Genomic DNA, 16,183 nt, shown 5'->3' on the forward strand with positions numbered 1-16,183 from the left:
TGATGGAAGCGGTACAAACAGTTTGTTGCCCGGGTGGGTGGGGTCTGTGGCAATGCGTCTTGCCTTCTTCTGGACTCGGGCAGTGTAAACTGAGTCCAGATCTGGTAGACTGCAGCCCACAATCCCCTGTGCTGTCCTCACTACCCGGACTAAATCTTTCCTGTCCTGTGCTGTGCAACTGCCATACCACACAGTCACACTGAGACACAGGATGCTTTCTATTGTGGCTCTGTAAAAGTTCACGAGCAGCTGAGTAGACAGTCCAGTCCGTTTCAACTTCCTGAGAAAGAAAATGAATGGAATGAATGTCTTTGTTCTTCAATTCTGCTTTTTCCCCAAATATGTAATTTTGCACTGCATAGTTTTGTCTAGTGTGGTTTCATGGCTTTATAAAGACTACATATATATATGTGTGTGTGTGTTGTGTGTGTGCGCGTGCGCTGTCACTGTTTACATTCCTCCATCTGGAAATGCAGAAGCGGCGTGTGACGCCCTCCACACTGTGACTGCGGGATTACAAACAAAACAGTTAAAGTTCGCGCAATAAGTCGGAAAAGCTATTTTGACGTTACATTTCAACTCTCACAGTTCAAACTGTTGAAATTCACATGTATGTTTGGTTGACTGCTTTAAACGTTTCACTTCATTATGAAGCCGTTTTTCACGAACTTCGAAATATAACCGTCGATTATTGGCGTTACAACCTTTACTTTGAAAACACAAATACCGGAAGTTTAAATATTAGTTGTGCTAACTTGATATGCTATGTCTGTTTCACTGAGGTCCGTATATCAATGGCTTAGTTGTACTAAAATAAACCGTACTGTGAGATTTTGTCAGATTTTACACATTTCCTCAGATTCTGGACTCCATATTTAAATATGTACTTCAGTACAAAAAGTATGTATTTTCTGTTTGAGCGCTGTTTCTGCGTGGTTTCCTTCAGCAGAGGGAGACAGATCTCAGTCTATCTTTGTCAAAGCGTTCGTTGAAACAGAATTTATGTGTTTTGTTAGATTTAATCCACGTATGCAAACCTTTTGTGAGGAATGGCGACAATCCCAATCTCATAATTTAACTTAATAAATAAACCATTCAGCCCCATATAAGCTACAAAAAGGATTTTAAGATACTTTTTCGTCGTGATGCTTTATTGGGCAGAAGTAAACCACGTGACCAGAAATAGCATTTTACCCACATTCACTATGACGATAGTTCGGAACTGAACTTAGCGATCTTGTGTCCTTTATTGAGCCGATTAGTCACAAAACACCCAAAACACTTTAACACTTTTGTTGGTATTTCATTTGTGCTGTGTCGTTACTGGAGTTAAGTTGAACCGTGAGTGAGAGTCATAGTCAGGACGACGACCCGCTCACTTCGCCCGTTTGTCGGTATCGCTTCTCGGCCTTTTGGCTAAGATCAAGTGTAGTATCTGTTCTTATCAGTTTAATATCTGATACGTCCCCTACCCGGGGACCATATATTAAATTGATTTTTGGAACAGGGAGATGGAATAGGGGCTTGCTCCGTCCACTCCACGCATCGACCTGGTATTGCAGTATCTCCAGGAACGGTGCACCCCCCTGAGCATGTGAAAGACAAAAGGATATTTAGTCAGGTATAAGGTTTGCAAACATTGAAGCATATGAGTTTTGTCAAACGGAGTTGTTGCAGATGTTGTAAAAATTGCAGTGAATACACAAGTTCTGTTTACACTAAGAGATTGCAAACTTATGGTATGAATGCGATTGTAAGATTATTCAAACAGTACTGCCTATTCATGAGGTCTTCATCATTGGTGAATGGAATGAAACTGAAATTCTCTAGACTGCTGACAATCATTGACAATCTCTCTCACCGCCTCCACAAAACGCTGGACGAGCTAAAGAGCAGTTCAGAATCGGACTCATTCAACCCTGCTGCTCTAAGGAACGATACAGAAAATTGTTCCTACCTACTGCCATCAGACTTTACAACTCATCTACCTCTGTCAGAGCCACGATTACACACCTGGACTAAATCTATCTGTCACCTTTTGCGCTCCGAATCCCTTCACATACACATCCCATGTATCTCTGTCTATTTAAGTATTTATTATGCATATATTGTACCTGTACTATACATACCATTTATATATATCTGGTGTGTACATATTACATATATCGCAGTTATGTATGTTTGCACACCTTGCACAGTCTAACTGTGTATATGTATGTATGTATATATGTGTATACATATAGATAGAATCTCTTTATTGTCACTGTACACATGCACAATGACATTAAAAACCAACTCTGCAGTGAAAACAGTGTAATCATAGAATAAAGTAAGAATAAACAATATAAAAATAGATATGGTATATATATGTGTGTAACATTTCTATGTGTATATATATATATATTATTAGTATTATTATTATTATTACTGTCATTATATACCGTTGCTGCTACCATTATATACTATTATATACTGATACTGTTTTACTATTATTTATTTTCACACAAGAGTCCTTTGGTGTATTTTATTCTATTTCTCTATTCTATTTTTCTACTTAGTATTTCTTGTTATTGTGTGTATTATTGTATTCAAATATACCAGACTGCTATGACAACCCAATTTCCCCTCGGGGATGAATAAAGTCGTCTATCTATCTATCTAGAGGTTATGAAAAACAGTTATCATTCGCATCGCTTCACCCCCAGCTGCTCCCCACATCCAGGAGGTCCCAGTCAAAGTCCTCAAGAACTTAAACTAAATTTAAAAACTTAATTATACTAACCAAAAAAAAACAACAAAAACTTAAACCTAAATTGACAAAATCGGTTATTGTGTTACGAGCGGTTGAAGTTTCGTCCTAACTGCGGTTTTCTGTAACGTTTTAATTCCCTCACCAGAGGGAGATGAAGGTTAGATTGTCGTCGCGAAAGCATATTATCTTGTTGTTGGAAGTTGTTATACTTAATCCTCGTTATATATTTAAATTTAATGAACAATTCTATCGCCTGGATTTTAATACACTCCTTCGTAGCTGACGTCTTCTTGAACAGTAGCACGTCACGTGACCAGAAATGGCCTCAAGCCGCATTTACTAAAGAAATGCTCCGTAACTTCAGTCTAGGATCTTATGAGCTTTTCGGTGTGCTTTTAGTGGCAGAACACCCTGCCCACTTTTGTTGGTATTTCATTTGTAGTAACAGGAGTTAAGTTGAACCGTGAGTGAGAGTCATAGTCAGGACGACGACCCGCTCACTTCGCCCGTTTGTTGGTATCGCTTCTCGGCCTTTTGGCTAAGATCAAGTGTAGTATCTGTTCTTATCAGTTTAATATCTGATACGTCCCCTACCCGGGGACCATATATTAAATTGATTTTTGGAACAGGGAGATGGAATAGGGGCTTGCTCCGTCCACTCCACGCATCGACCTGGTATTGCAGTATCTCCAGGAGCGGTGCACCCCCCTGAGCATGTGAAAAACAATCTATGAGATATTATCGATCTGACATCAGTCAGGTCAGTTAATGTAGTTGGTGGTTCTGTTGTTCTTGTCACTCATTCTTTTCTCCAACATGGTTACTTCCTACCTGAAGTTTGGTGTTGGAAATTAAGATTAAATCAATCAATGTAATTTGAGGGACAATAAAGAAAATTCCTCATCATTTGCACAAACATCAGAAGATTTGGAGTCGTGTATTTAGTATTTCTGGGTGTGGCCTTGAACACAACGTTTTGTAATTTATTATCTTGAAGAACAATTATTTTTTTCTCCATGAAGTGATATTTTAGGGTTCAAAGCTGAACCAAAATTATTTTAATTATGTTCAAATATTAAAAGTTCAACTCACGTTGCATAATGAACACAAGCACAAATTACGCCAACACAATTTTATTTTTTAACTTAAAAGGTTTTTCTTTTCATATCAATGTAACAAAAAAAAATACAATGCATTGCCACGCTCCATTTCAGCCTGCAGTCAAAACATTGCAAAACATGTCCATGTAATGACAAACTCTTAAACAGTCCGCGAATATACGTTTTCCTGAAAAAGTTGAATGTTACTTCTGCGTGATGGGGAATGAATTCTGGTCCATTAACTCGCCAACTCTCTCCTGGAGAGTCTGGACCACCTCTGCCAGGATGAAGAGGTGTGTGTCGTCAAGGTCCTTGAGGATGAACTTCTTTCCCAAGGCCATTTTTTCATCAAGGTAGAGGAGGAACTGTTTCATCGCAGGATCACTGGTCGAGTGAGACAGAGAAGCACAGGAGAACCGGCTTTAGAAGTCATTACACAAGGGATTTCATCACCTTAGTTCTACAGTTGTGTAACAATATTTTACTCTGATTTCTTGGCAGATTTAGAGTTGCACTCACCATTCAACAAGGACACCTTTATGTACGTTAACCATGTTGAAATGTGGAGTACAGTCGGCAGCTAAAAATGCTCAAAACCTGCCGCACAATAAACAAAGTGTGAATTTGCTGAACCGTAAACATACGTAGCTAACAGAGCAAGGGCTAACCTCCGTACATTTCGTTCGAGAATCGAAAGGTTTGGGACGCGGTCTTTCTCAACGAGACAATGTTTTTAACATCAGCTAACGTCACATCAAAAAACAACTTTCTTTGTAACGTCAACGCAAAAGACAAGACTGCTGTCTTTTAATTTGAGCCCAATTAGCTTGTTAGCGCTTGCGTTAGCACTTGCTAGCGGCAGCTACACAATCAAAATATCAGCGATACTGTGCAAAGTAGTCTGATGTTCAAGTATTTTAACAGAACGGCGTACTTAGAAAGATTAAATATCAAGCTGCTGTCAGTCGGAGACAAAAGGGACTTTGACTCACCTGAGTGCTGCGAGTTGTTTGCTATGTTAACCATAGATAGCTAGATGTGGGATGAAGTACGGTGTGTACCAAGGGACAATTCTTTTGCGATGCAAAATTGCGCACGTGACGAGAAGATTATCTACTGTACCACAGTGATTTTTACAGTTCCCCTCTGGTTAGAGAATGCAGAATAGGTCTGCTTGTTTGTTAGTGTGCATAAATGCCATTCAGTATAAATAGTTACACTTTAATTATCACTCAGGTTAATGTTGCTTTGAGTAACAATGGATAAAATCCCCTATCAAATTTTTAATTTAATAATTACACACATTGAATAATGTAGTTGTGAAGATGTTGATATGTTCAATATCCAATAGGGACTACATGCTTTTGGTCAACCCAGTGAATTATATGTTTACAATCAAAAGGTATTGATGCAAATACCTTTAGAATTCAATATGACTATACTCAGTGTCGTGTATGCAGTGCGTACATATGACAGATAAGCCTCCAACTTCATACATTTATTCATGGTCAGCATTGCTAATAGCATTTTGTACAACAAATGTGGAGATTAAAAACCAGTTCCTTGTTTAGTCCGACTCAAATAAATAAAGCAACCTGAAATAATAATACTTTGAGGTAAGGTTCATGAAGGTTCATGTGCTTTGGCAGACAATATGACTTTCATAGTATAGTTAGAATATAATACATAGTTATAAAAAATAAAATCATAAGTCATCATCGCTCTGGTCAAACACTGGGGAGCATGAGTGGTAAGGACATGTCAGTGCATCTTTAAGGAAATATACTGTATTAAGAGCATTATGTTCTATATATTAAACTGGTGAGTCTGAGATGAAATGGAAATAGCATAAATTTTCACTATCTGAACTTACTTGTACGTGTTGTAATTAAGTCTTAAAAAAATTCAAGTCATCTGTAAAATTTGCGACTTACTGGTGAGAGACCAATATAACAGGAGGACAAGGAGGACAAAATAAGCACCAGATTTCTTTCACCACAAGTAATAATTCTTCACAGAATGCAATGTGTAAATAAATTTAATCTCTCTAATTATACTATGATCACATTAGTGGTTGTTTGTGTCAATGAATATCAAGGAGAGGCAAGTATGTTTCTATTTGGTTTGGGGTGCGTGACAGAGCTCTGCCCCATGTCAAGTAAACAGTAGGTTGTATCAGCGTGTTTGTGTTCATACACTTCAGTCAGCGCCTGATGTAGCGCTGCAGTGCTTCCTGGATGAACTGGAGACTGCGCTTGTACAGAAACGAGTCCTTCTTCTCTGGCTTGCAGATGTTGAGGTGATCTACATTCACCTCAATGAGTTCCCCAATGCCGAGATCTGAAACCAAACCAGAGCAGGCTCAAGGTAAGAGCTAACGCAACAAGATTACAGACACGGCGCTTTAAATATCTACGCTGTTTATTTGCTCACGCATGCATATTTAAGCTAATTCCACGTGCATTAGTGTCACATACTTGCTGACTGTGTCGGTACCACCAGTATCTTGATCATGGGGCCGATGTTTGTTGGCAGCGTCTCTGCAAAGCTCAGAACATTGAATTCCTTTTCTTTGGCCATGTTCAGGAAGTTCTCATTCAGGTTGCGCAGTGCTGGTGAGTCTTAAAACACAAGGGCAACAATTCACAGTAGATAATAAAATTTTTTGTGAAACACCATTCGACCTCAAAATTCATTTTATTGATTTACCTTTACAAAGCTCTCTGACTTCTACAGAGGGAAAAAGAAGATATCTGACATTGACAGAGTACTCCGCCATGGAGGTGCCGTGGTGAGGAACACTGTAGAACATGATGCCCTTGGTGTTCTTTATTAGTCCCTGCATATCTGGATCTTCTGAGGCATCAAGCAGCATTTTCTTCACAAGCAATCCTGAAGGAGAAATCAAACACAAGAGAATACAGACAGAGAATGAGCACAGACTTTAAATAAGGCGATTGAAATCACTTGTAGGTGCATGTGTGGTAAAAGACAAAGCCTTATTTTCCCCACATTAGAGTCAAGGGATCTGAGTAAAAACATGCTTGTGGAAAAAAGGTGTGACAAAATACCTCCCATACTGTGAGCTACCCAGACCACAGGCCTTTCTCCAACTCCAGCCAGCTTTAACTTCATTAGCAGCTCTTGACTTCTGTAAGCCAAGGATTTCCTGAAGAGACAAAAGCAAAAAGTGAACAAACACTTGACTCACTGATGGACTGGTAGCATAATTGGTGGAACGGTAGCTTAATTAAATTCTCAAAAAAATATATTTTCCCCATATTGGCACCACTCTACAATATATTATACTTAAATGATTATATGTAAAAACTGCACATTCCTCACCTCTGATTCTCAGCGGGACACTTGGACATCCAGTCACTGAGGTGACTGTCATACTCCACTGACAGTACTCTAAGATTTGGACAGTCAGCAGCCAACCATGACTGTCAATAAAAGAGGCCACATCAACTGTGAGAAATGGCCAGTCTGTACTTGCTGCAAAAATATTATTTCATTGTATGAAGAAAATTGTGGAAAGACATATAAACTTTTTCTCCACTGCTGAATTTTTCACCTTTGGCCAGCACTCTGTGTAGTCGTCCGTGCTTTGTGCTTCCTTCTCTTCCGCTAACATAATGCGGTCCTTCTGCCTCCATGTCTTAAAGGCTGCCCCAAGAATACCATGGATGAAGAGCACATCTGCTTTGATTGGCTGGCTGTAAATTAAGACATTGTCAAAGATAAATGTTGGTTTACATATGTAAAATAATGTGAAACTAATATATTTAAAAACTGAGGTCACAGTAGAATAAATTGTTTTCCTACTTGCCACGTGTTTGTGGGTGGAGAATATAGATGCCATCTGGATATTTCTCTTTTACTGTCTCCCTGTCCAGGTTGGCCAGGGCACGGGCTGCATGAGAGGCCTGCATGACATGAGGAGATTGCATCATCTCAGCCAGGACAGACACCCATCCTGAAGGTATTTTATAGAGAAGAAAGAAGGAGAAAAAAAGGAATCCGTTTTAATCTGTTGTTTAGTTATCAGCTAATACAATTAGCAATTCTCAGTGGAATAATCAGATGATTTGCAGATTTACCAGACTGGGCTATGGCCTGGTGAATGCTCTCATTGAGTGCCAAATTTCCTATGATACGAACAATGTTCCTCTGAATCTTCAGGGAGTCTCTGCGAAGCTGATAAACTCTCTGGAGGAGCTGCAGGCCCCCGTTGGCAACTATGTGGTCACAATGGCTCTGGACCTGCAGGCAAGAAGTGTTTCAGTAAGTTCACAATATTTATTCGCCTTTATTCACCATTTCTAGCAATCAAAATCAACCTCAGACTCCACGCAAGTTAGTCCAAGGGACTGAGATTGTTATTCAGGTATGGACACAATTAAAAGATGAGATAATGAAATAAGAGTTGTTCCTGTTATATAACCCACTGTGGTTATATAACAATGAAGGTCTAATTGGCTACTGTAACAGCTGTATTTTCAATCAGATCCACCCGTTGAGCTATTCACTATCACTCTTTTTGTTTGTGTGCGTGCAAGGAGTGTGACACATAGCAGTTCATGTCCAGTCACGTGCCTGAACAGTTTTAAATGTTGGGGGAAGATGAACAACACTGTGTTTAAGAGATAATTATGATGAGTTTGATGAAAGGAATCGGACAGCTTGACCCAAGACTAGATCAAGTTTAGATGCATTTTGGCCGTCATTACCTTTGAGTGCTGCACCAGGGCTTGCAGGCAGAAGGATTCCACCTTTTCAGAGGGAACAGAGGTGAGGCTCTGGGCGTAGGGCAACCCATTACCTCCAAAGCACCACAAACCACCCTGGAACACAGAAGAGCGGATGTGTTTAAATTTGATTTTAACTTTTTGGTTGTTCTCCCGACACATTGTGTTCTAGGTCATCACTTTCTAAAAGAGTGCAGTATGCACAATTGCACATCTGAGTCCATCTTTGCATCTTAATTACCCGCTGTGCTGCCAAGGACTGGGTGCTCTCTCTGAGGGCCAGCGAGGTGAAGTACTGAACACATTTGTCCACCTCAGACTGAGGCAGAGACCCTAGCAGCTGCCTCAGTTCATCCTCAACCGACAAACCCTGTGAAGAAGTTAACACACCTTAGTTATCATCTTACTTAAAATTCTGACAAGATGCAACATGATAAATCTGGTTTTATTATATTATTATTTGAAGTATTCTATGGAGATACTTACATCGTCCAGGTCAGGCAGTGCAGGTGTGCGCAGGAAGAAGCGAAGGTCCACCTGAGGAGTCCGGGCCAAGCCCACTGCTGTTCGTTGATCTAAAACCTGCGCTGCTGTCTGGTACTGGTAGTCTGCATTATTGACAATGGGTATGAATTAATTCCACCCCATTCCCACTGTTTTATATCCTGTAAATCTGAATTGATTTGCAAGAATTCTTATGGGTTTTTTACCGTGCCAGTGGTGATTTTCTGCAAGCTCATGCACAGCCTGTAGTCTGGTGGTTTTATTGGCCGACTGTGTCCTCTTTAGTAAGACCCACAGTGCCACCTCATGTGGGTCTGCATCCACATGGCTAAAGTGTTCTGAGACATAAAAACAAAAAACATACTAACTAGCTGAATGTTTTCAGAATAAAGTGGATTAAAGGATACTATAAATATTTCTAAAGGCCACCTGGCATTGCATTCGAGCTGTATCTACCATGGCTAGCTACTAGTATCTACAGTGAAACTTTCAAATTATGACTACAGCTAGGAAGTTACAAACCTTGTGGTTTCAAACCTTGGGTCATCAACTTGGCAGCTAATAAATTTTAAGCCAAAAGATATATATTTTTTAGATGTCTGTCTAGAGTATGATTCCATGAAAAATCTGTCACATATTTATATAATCTTAAACAATCTGTACATGTACAATTAAAAGTCATGAGTGATTCATAGTTAAAATAAGGTGAAGAAGAACGTCATGTGTATTACAGTCTGCTGCACAATATGTACTTAAATGTCCAAACATTCAAAACAGGATGGGACTGTACAAGGCAGGCGTTTCCTCTGGGCAAAAATGACAGCAGTTTTCTGAGATGAAATTTTTGTACTTCTATTGGCAACATCTTGTATGTCAATCTTAAAAACATGAGGGGAAGTATTAAGATTTCACAGTGTGCACTTATAATGTTCATGTGAACTGGTCCAGTATGATGACATCTATTGGTCTCATACCATCTAGTGACTGCAGCAAAAGTCTCGATGATATTTCCAGAAACCGCCTTGCTGCCTTATGAAGTTCCCTCCTTGCTTTCTGTGTGATCCCTGGAAAAGAAACACAGTGTGAAAAACTGCTACAATAACCATGAAAATCTGAATTTAACTTCTATAACAACACAGCCGAGATAATATTAACAGTTGCTAGTTGGTATCCCAGTATAGCACGTTGCCATTAAACAAGCAAGCCTTGACCTGTGGAAGTGAGATCAGTCAACAGGCTGACCTAAATATGCAGGCAGGAAAGACAGTAGATGGGGTAAGGAAAAAAAGGACACAATGTAGTCATACCAGATGTCACCGAGCACCTGGACATGATGAACTCAGTATGACTTTGTGCCCATACAAGAAAGAAATCAAGCCACTCAGCATATTTTTTCCAGACGTCAATGAGCTGGTCTGGGGAGTCCAAAACCCATACGTCAAAACAAAAAGTAAATATTAAAATGGCCTTTCTTTCCAGTTTAAAGAGGAAAAAAATGGAGGCCAGCTAGGGCTAGGTGAATGACAGCCAGTACCTGCAGTTAAGTTCTCCTTTTCGTCGGAGGGAGTGGCTCTCAGATAGATGTAAGACTTGTACTTCTCCTTAAGGATCGCGCGAGTGTCGATGGTCACAGCCTTGTGCAAGGCCTCCACTTCGTAGGTGATAAAAAGACAGCCCCTGCAGAAAGGTAATGGTCAAGTTGTGGCACGGAGATATGTCTTTTCACACCGACTTGCAGAAAATCTGTATGTACGTACCCAAACACAACCGCGCCAGTTACTTTAGCAAACTTCCCTAAATTTCAGCAGGAAAAAAAAAATCCATTAGTTTGAATCTGTTCTCAGTTAGATTAATTAGGTCTGTGAGATTACTGGCGAAAAGCGTAGTACACACAAGCCAATCGTGTCTAATAACTTACTGAAATGTTTCCACTGAAGCACTTTCTTCACTCCGGGAGGCCCTGCTGTACTCAACCTCCGACAGCGGATCAAACGTAGAGCTGCAGCAGACATCCTCCGCCTGCATATGCCCGAGGAAAGGAGTAAGTTAATCAGACCACCGAAGAATAATAAATCTCCCTTCAACCTTTGCTTATCTCGCGCTGTATAGTCGCATATCATACGCGTGGCTAGCGTCACTTTTGCTAAAGCCAATTTGTTTAAAAGCACGTAAATAACTACAGCTGCTACGGCTACAATGCTCCAATGATCCAACAAGCGACATTTAACAAACCTGCGTCAATAATGAATGCGAACTACAGTCAACTGAGGCTAACGTAAGGTAACAATTCATTCAGAAGTCCTCTAGCTAACGACAGCTAACTTAGCTAAAGCTCACTTTGAATAACCAAACCAGCTGCGAGTCCCACTTCAGTCAGTCCAACCACATTATTCAGCTTACACTAAAGCAAGTCATTTGTCATAATGCTGTTAACGTAAACATAGTTAAACTGTGACGACAATTCAAGCGAAACTAATTGTTAGCTAAGACAAACTTACCAAAGACTTAGCTTTTGGCTAAATAAGCTTACCGACAGTTTGTCACTTGAAAGCTATTTAGTGTGCTGATAAGGTTAGCTTTTTCGCGTAGGTTCATTGTTGAACGGTGACATTAGCTTATTTACAGACCGACAACTTTTAATAGGACTTTACGTTACCTTCACGACTGCAGCGCCGGTCGTTCATAAACACAAGCCAAATTTGTCTCACAAATAATACGTCATGTGCGTAACTAACGCGATTAAAAAGGACAAAGTTTCACCCCCTCCGTTTTTAGAGCACTTTTTATTTAACCGACATGTAATGACATCATATTGAATGATAATTTCCCCTTTCTTCCTGCAAAGCCTATAAGGACACAAGTCGGACTGGGGTGGACAGAATAATAGAAACTCCTGCGCTCAAACACAACATAGTCATGGCAATAAATACAAACGATTATAATTATGATAATGTCAACAGGAAGATGTGTTGATGTGGGGGATATTGACCAATTGAAACAAAACTGTAGTTTGTAAAGGTGATGTATGAGATTGCATTCTGTAGTGGGTATTTTCGAGCTACTTTGTTATGTAGTTCTCTTATTGGATAACATCACACAGTAAATTGTGCCTGTTTTACAAGCATTCATCTTGTTACATCCATCTTATGTCGCAGAACTTGAGATAAGACAAGCTTTGACAGTTGCTTTTCATTCTCGCATTTATTGCATTAACTTAAGAGAAATGTTCAGCAAATTACATTTCAAACATAAAATATGAAAACATCTGACACAATGCCCCCCACTCTCGCACCCTCATGCTCACACACACACACACACACACACACACGCTATATACCACAGCTCTATTAAAAACATGTGAGGCAGCAGTCAAAACATCAAATAACTTTAAATCTCTCCTCTGCACCAGCTTTTGCGCTGTAACATCAATGACACCTGCTCAGTTTATTAATCACAGGTTAACACACAAACGCTCATCTTTGCTTGGGGTACACACATAAAATCATTCTCTTGTTTGTATCGCTATTAAATGATCAGCAGGGATAAAGGAGAAATCTTGCTTTGCAGTGTAAATATTCACTCAAACGACGACTGTGTGCAAGCGTGCATGAGTGGCAATCACCACTAAATATAGCCTGCTGATATTTAAGAATGCTTAGTATTTAATCTGGTTGTGAGCAGCCATTGCCATATTGAATGTCAGATGATTGTTTTTAAATATTTCTTGAGAAAAGGCAAGTATGCTTATGTCACCATCATATATATATGTTAAAGGCATAATGTGGAGAAATTATTGGTTGCTGTTGTAAACACACAAATGATTCTACAGAACGATAATCGCCACCAACCGAAAATGTCAGTGTTTGACCACCTGGGAATGAGACTCAACAAATGCCCTGAACAGAGAAAAATGATGAGAAAATAAGAAAATACAGGTAGATGGCAGAGTGTCTGCAGATGCAGACACCGCCATGCACTTTTGATGATTCAGAGGGATTATTTTTGTATGAGTCTAGACATTGCTTCTTTTTTTCCTTCTTTTTTTAAGGAAGTTTCTGCATATTAGGCCTTCAACAAACTAAAAGACATTCAAAACCTGTTGTTTCGTAGTGTTATTGTGTTTAGCAGGGCCCACAATTGACCGTCATGTCCTTGTTTGCTTTGCTCTGCTCCACCTGGTCATATATATCAATACACATTTAGTCCAATATCGTTTGTAAGTCCATTTTCCTTGTGCTCTCACTCTTCTCAGGTGCATGTTTCCTGATAAGCTCTAAGAATGCTGTCATAAGCTGGAGGTGGAGTCTGTGTAGCATGGACACCCCTCAAGCCATTGTTCCCCCAAAATGACGCAGGTCTGGGTGGGGTGGCAGCTGGCTGGGCTGCTGTTTGAGCAGATCCAGCTGATGTGGTCAGAGTTGGAGTACGAGGCAGTGTGGTCTGGCTACCCTCTTCTGCCTCCCTTGCGATTTGACTGCACTGGAGGAGAGGGTGGAAGGTGGAGGCCCTGAAGCTGGATTTGTGCCCCAGCGGGTCAAGGTGATCTGGGGAGGAAGTCTGGCGGTGGAAGCTGAAAGCAGCACTGACCAAACTGTTGTTGCTGCGCCGGTCATAGCTGCTGTTACGGTTAAATCCTGGACGGTTGCGGGAAGATGATCGTGATTGACGAGGAGGACGGCGGGTGATGCTGGCAGAGCCTGCTTTGCGTCGGGACATCCAGGTCAAGAGCACGTAAACCAGGGCCCCCAAGACCAGGCCTACTGCCATAGACACACAGAATGCTATGATCAGCGGCGCTGTGAAGAGAGAAACACATGTCACAAAGGGTATTGTTTTATCCCATTAACTTTACTGTTCAGGTTCACCGTGAGGAACAAGAGTAATAATATTTATGTTCATGCAATACACCTAACCCTTTCAATGCACCTTTTCCTTTTTGTATTAATACATTATTGTTATACTCAGATAATGGAAGGAATTTTAACTAGAATTTACGACCTTGCCAAGATTATAAAAACCTTCTGTTTGGAACAAATGGAGGATTGCCAGCACTATCCATCAAGGTGGTGCCCCTTGACAAATTTCTAATAACTAATTTTACAAGAGCAAGTGCTATGGAGACACCCAACTGATTGTGTTTCATTCCGATAATAAAGGCGCTGACTTTTGCTCATTGCTTCTTTGCCTTGGAAGCAGTATTGCCAACATAAGCGTGCTCGAGAGAAGGGAGAGATTGCGGCAGCTAAGACAAATTCCATTGGACTGCAGCCAGGGAAAACAAATCAAATTCTTTTCAACACAGTAAAGTGTTAAGAAGACTTAACCCACTTTGCTGCTAGCACATATTTCCACAGTAGGTTTTTTTTCCTCTAACTTTGGAAAAGGGAAATGAGACTTTGGTCAAAAGGCATCTGGAAATGACATTTGGGAAAACCGAAGCAAAAAAACGACTAAGAAATCGGGTCTGTACATTTAAAGTCTGGAGTGAGTTTTCCTAAAAGTCCAGAAAGATTTGCTTGAATATTTTGATTTGTTTACTTGGCAATTAATGCCCGAATTCTTGAAAGAGCAACAGTGCAAATCAGAGAGACGACATGAAAAAGACCAGCGAAATAAGAAAGGAAGTTAGAAAAAACTCACCAGCATCAAAAGACTGAAGTATTTCCAGAAAGAGATTTGTGTTGTTCTCAGCCATGTCTGTTCTGTCAGAGGAGAAGAAGACAGACTGATCACTTCAGTCTGTCTTTTACTGTCTCCTCTTCTCCCTTCTCCTATTCTTCTGTCAATTCTTGCCCGTCTCTCTTTTCTTCTGATGGGGTTTCCTGTCTTTCTGCCTCCCCTGTTTCCTGTTCGCTCACTTTTTCCCTCTCCAGTCCCTTCCTTGTTCACTTTCTCTGTCAGTACGTCTGTCTTCCTCGGAGGGAGACTCGGCCCAGGGGCACGCAGGGACTGAGTGGCGGCTAACTCTGGCAGTCGTCTTGTTTATGGAAACGGAAAACTACACTGTCACGTTTCCTGCTTTTCTGCTTGAAATTAGCAACAGGAGTGGCTTATCTATCCAGGACAGAGATCCTGGTGGTGAGGAGACGGGGTGTTGCTATAATCACTTCCTCCCTCATCATTTCCTTCAGGTTGATTAATGTAAAATGGTGTCACCGCAGTGCTTTAAGACTCTGTATTTCTGTTTTTACCATAGGAAAGTTCACCACACTCACCACTATTTTTGTTCCTTTCAGAAATGATTAATATTTCAATCTGTCTTATAATTTTTCCTTCCACCACAGGGACCACAGGCGACAGTATTGCCATAAGCTTCACCATCAGTTATAGCCCGGGGTATGAAATGTGTGTGGAAGGCAAAAGCACAGTGGGAACTGATGGTGGCCAAACTGTAAGTGCTTTTCACACTCAGCTGTAATGATGCCAAAAAATGTATATGTATGTGTGTGTTTATATATATATGTACACACACACATATCTTGTATTTTTGAAAGGAATGTGACTGTGGATATGCTCTGTTCTGATTTCCAGCATCTTTCTTAGCAGCTCAGTCTTTCCACAGTGTCTGCCAGGTTAGTGGTGTGTGCACTGGACGTCTGGTCCTTTTTCTGCAGGAGAGATCCAGTAAAAACACTGTAGTTTGATAAGCACCACAACTACTATTTCAGTGCACCAACATTTTACATTTTTTAACCTTTTTTTTTTTAAGTTTTTGTGAATAGAAATAATGAAAATTAAACTCTTAATGTTCGTCTTTCTCTGTCCCAAAGCCGGCATGATTTTAATCCACTCCAGGCCAAATCTGCAAGGTCATCAATACAGTCAGAAGAAAGGATGCGACTAGTCATATTGGTATGCATCTAATGTAGACCAGCTCTTTTGCTGCATCAGCTTTTGGGTTTTATTTTGCAGAGTTGATCATAAACCATCCTTCATCTTAAGCATTAACTGACCTATCAATACTGTCCATTAAGATGAAAAATTATTAGATTTTTTTTTGCAAAATCTGCATGAGTATAATACACTGAGAAGCTGACAACCTTCAGCCTTCTCTTTAGCAAAGAGAAGGAGAGAGA

The 16,183-nt window shown here is 40.3% G+C and overlaps 4 protein-coding genes and 2 non-coding genes across 7 annotated transcripts in view; 3 read left to right on the forward strand and 3 right to left on the reverse strand.

Annotated features, from left to right (window-relative positions):
* The first annotated feature begins 1,396 nt into the window (after positions 1–1,396).
* Positions 1,397–1,587, forward strand: LOC124051104. The gene has a single exon (XR_006841752.1). It is a non-coding gene; the product is annotated as a U2 spliceosomal RNA (small nuclear RNA).
* Positions 1,588–3,270: 1,683 nt separating this feature from the next.
* Positions 3,271–3,461, forward strand: LOC124051105. Its single transcript, XR_006841753.1, has one exon. It is a non-coding gene; the product is annotated as a U2 spliceosomal RNA (small nuclear RNA).
* Positions 3,462–3,869: 408 nt separating this feature from the next.
* Positions 3,870–4,958, reverse strand: gtf2h5 (general transcription factor IIH, polypeptide 5). The gene is made up of 3 exons (XM_046374148.1): positions 4,845–4,958; positions 4,372–4,449; positions 3,870–4,236 (listed from the first exon to the last, which is right to left on the reverse strand). Exons 2-3 carry the CDS (start codon positions 4,404–4,406, stop codon positions 4,056–4,058), a joined length of 216 nt encoding a protein of 71 aa, XP_046230104.1. The 5' UTR covers positions 4,407–4,449; positions 4,845–4,958; the 3' UTR covers positions 3,870–4,055.
* Positions 4,959–5,335: 377 nt separating this feature from the next.
* On the reverse strand, positions 5,336–11,787 carry serac1 (serine active site containing 1). Of its 2 annotated transcripts, XM_046374140.1 has the most exons (16): positions 11,026–11,132; positions 10,865–10,901; positions 10,642–10,784; positions 10,082–10,171; positions 9,314–9,445; positions 9,090–9,211; positions 8,845–8,973; positions 8,586–8,699; positions 7,956–8,118; positions 7,681–7,831; positions 7,430–7,571; positions 7,198–7,298; positions 6,924–7,021; positions 6,562–6,744; positions 6,330–6,473; positions 5,336–6,192 (listed from the first exon to the last, which is right to left on the reverse strand). In XM_046374140.1, exons 1-16 carry the CDS (start codon positions 11,117–11,119, stop codon positions 6,056–6,058), a joined length of 1,980 nt encoding a protein of 659 aa, XP_046230096.1. In that variant the 5' UTR covers positions 11,120–11,132; the 3' UTR covers positions 5,336–6,055. The 2 variants fall into 2 exon arrangements, with proteins under 2 accessions (XP_046230096.1, XP_046230097.1); XM_046374141.1 differs by lacking the exons at positions 10,642–10,784; positions 10,865–10,901 and adding an exon at positions 11,765–11,787 and having other exon boundaries at positions 11,026–11,138.
* Positions 11,038–16,183, forward strand: part of syne1a (spectrin repeat containing, nuclear envelope 1a) — a 130,786-nt gene continuing 125,640 nt past the window's right edge. The window contains exons 1-2 of the mRNA XM_046374139.1: positions 11,038–11,148; positions 15,392–15,498. The gene's annotated coding sequence lies outside the window, so the exon portion shown is untranslated. The remainder of the gene's footprint in view (positions 11,149–15,391; positions 15,499–16,183) is intronic.
* Positions 12,299–15,112, reverse strand: myct1a (myc target 1a). Its single transcript, XM_046374147.1, has 2 exons — positions 14,748–15,112; positions 12,299–13,903 (listed from the first exon to the last, which is right to left on the reverse strand). Exons 1-2 carry the CDS (start codon positions 14,800–14,802, stop codon positions 13,356–13,358), a joined length of 603 nt encoding a protein of 200 aa, XP_046230103.1. The 5' UTR covers positions 14,803–15,112; the 3' UTR covers positions 12,299–13,355.

The sequence above is a fragment of the Scatophagus argus genome, chromosome 19, assembly GCF_020382885.2.
Source record: "Scatophagus argus isolate fScaArg1 chromosome 19, fScaArg1.pri, whole genome shotgun sequence".
Taxonomy (NCBI): domain Eukaryota; kingdom Metazoa; phylum Chordata; class Actinopteri; family Scatophagidae; genus Scatophagus; species Scatophagus argus.

Coding starts and splice junctions, on each gene's coding strand:
- serac1 (XM_046374140.1), bottom strand. CDS start 11,119: ATGTCTGCTGCAGCTCTACGTTTGATCCGCTGTCGGAGGTTGAGTACA. Junction 7,022..7,197: donor TGTCCCGCTGAGAATCAGAG/GTGAGGAATGTG, acceptor TTGTCTCTTCAG/GAAATCCTTGGCTTACAGAA. Junction 6,745..6,923: donor GGTAGCTCACAGTATGGGAG/GTATTTTGTCAC, acceptor TTTCTCCTTCAG/GATTGCTTGTGAAGAAAATG.
- myct1a (XM_046374147.1), bottom strand. CDS start 14,802: ATGGCTGAGAACAACACAAATCTCTTTCTGGAAATACTTCAGTCTTTT. Junction 13,904..14,747: donor ACTTCAGTCTTTTGATGCTG/GTGAGTTTTTTC, acceptor CTCTCTTCACAG/CGCCGCTGATCATAGCATTC.
- gtf2h5 (XM_046374148.1), bottom strand. CDS start 4,406: ATGGTTAACGTACATAAAGGTGTCCTTGTTGAATG. Junction 4,237..4,371: donor AAAGGTGTCCTTGTTGAATG/GTGAGTGCAACT, acceptor TCACTCGACCAG/TGATCCTGCGATGAAACAGT.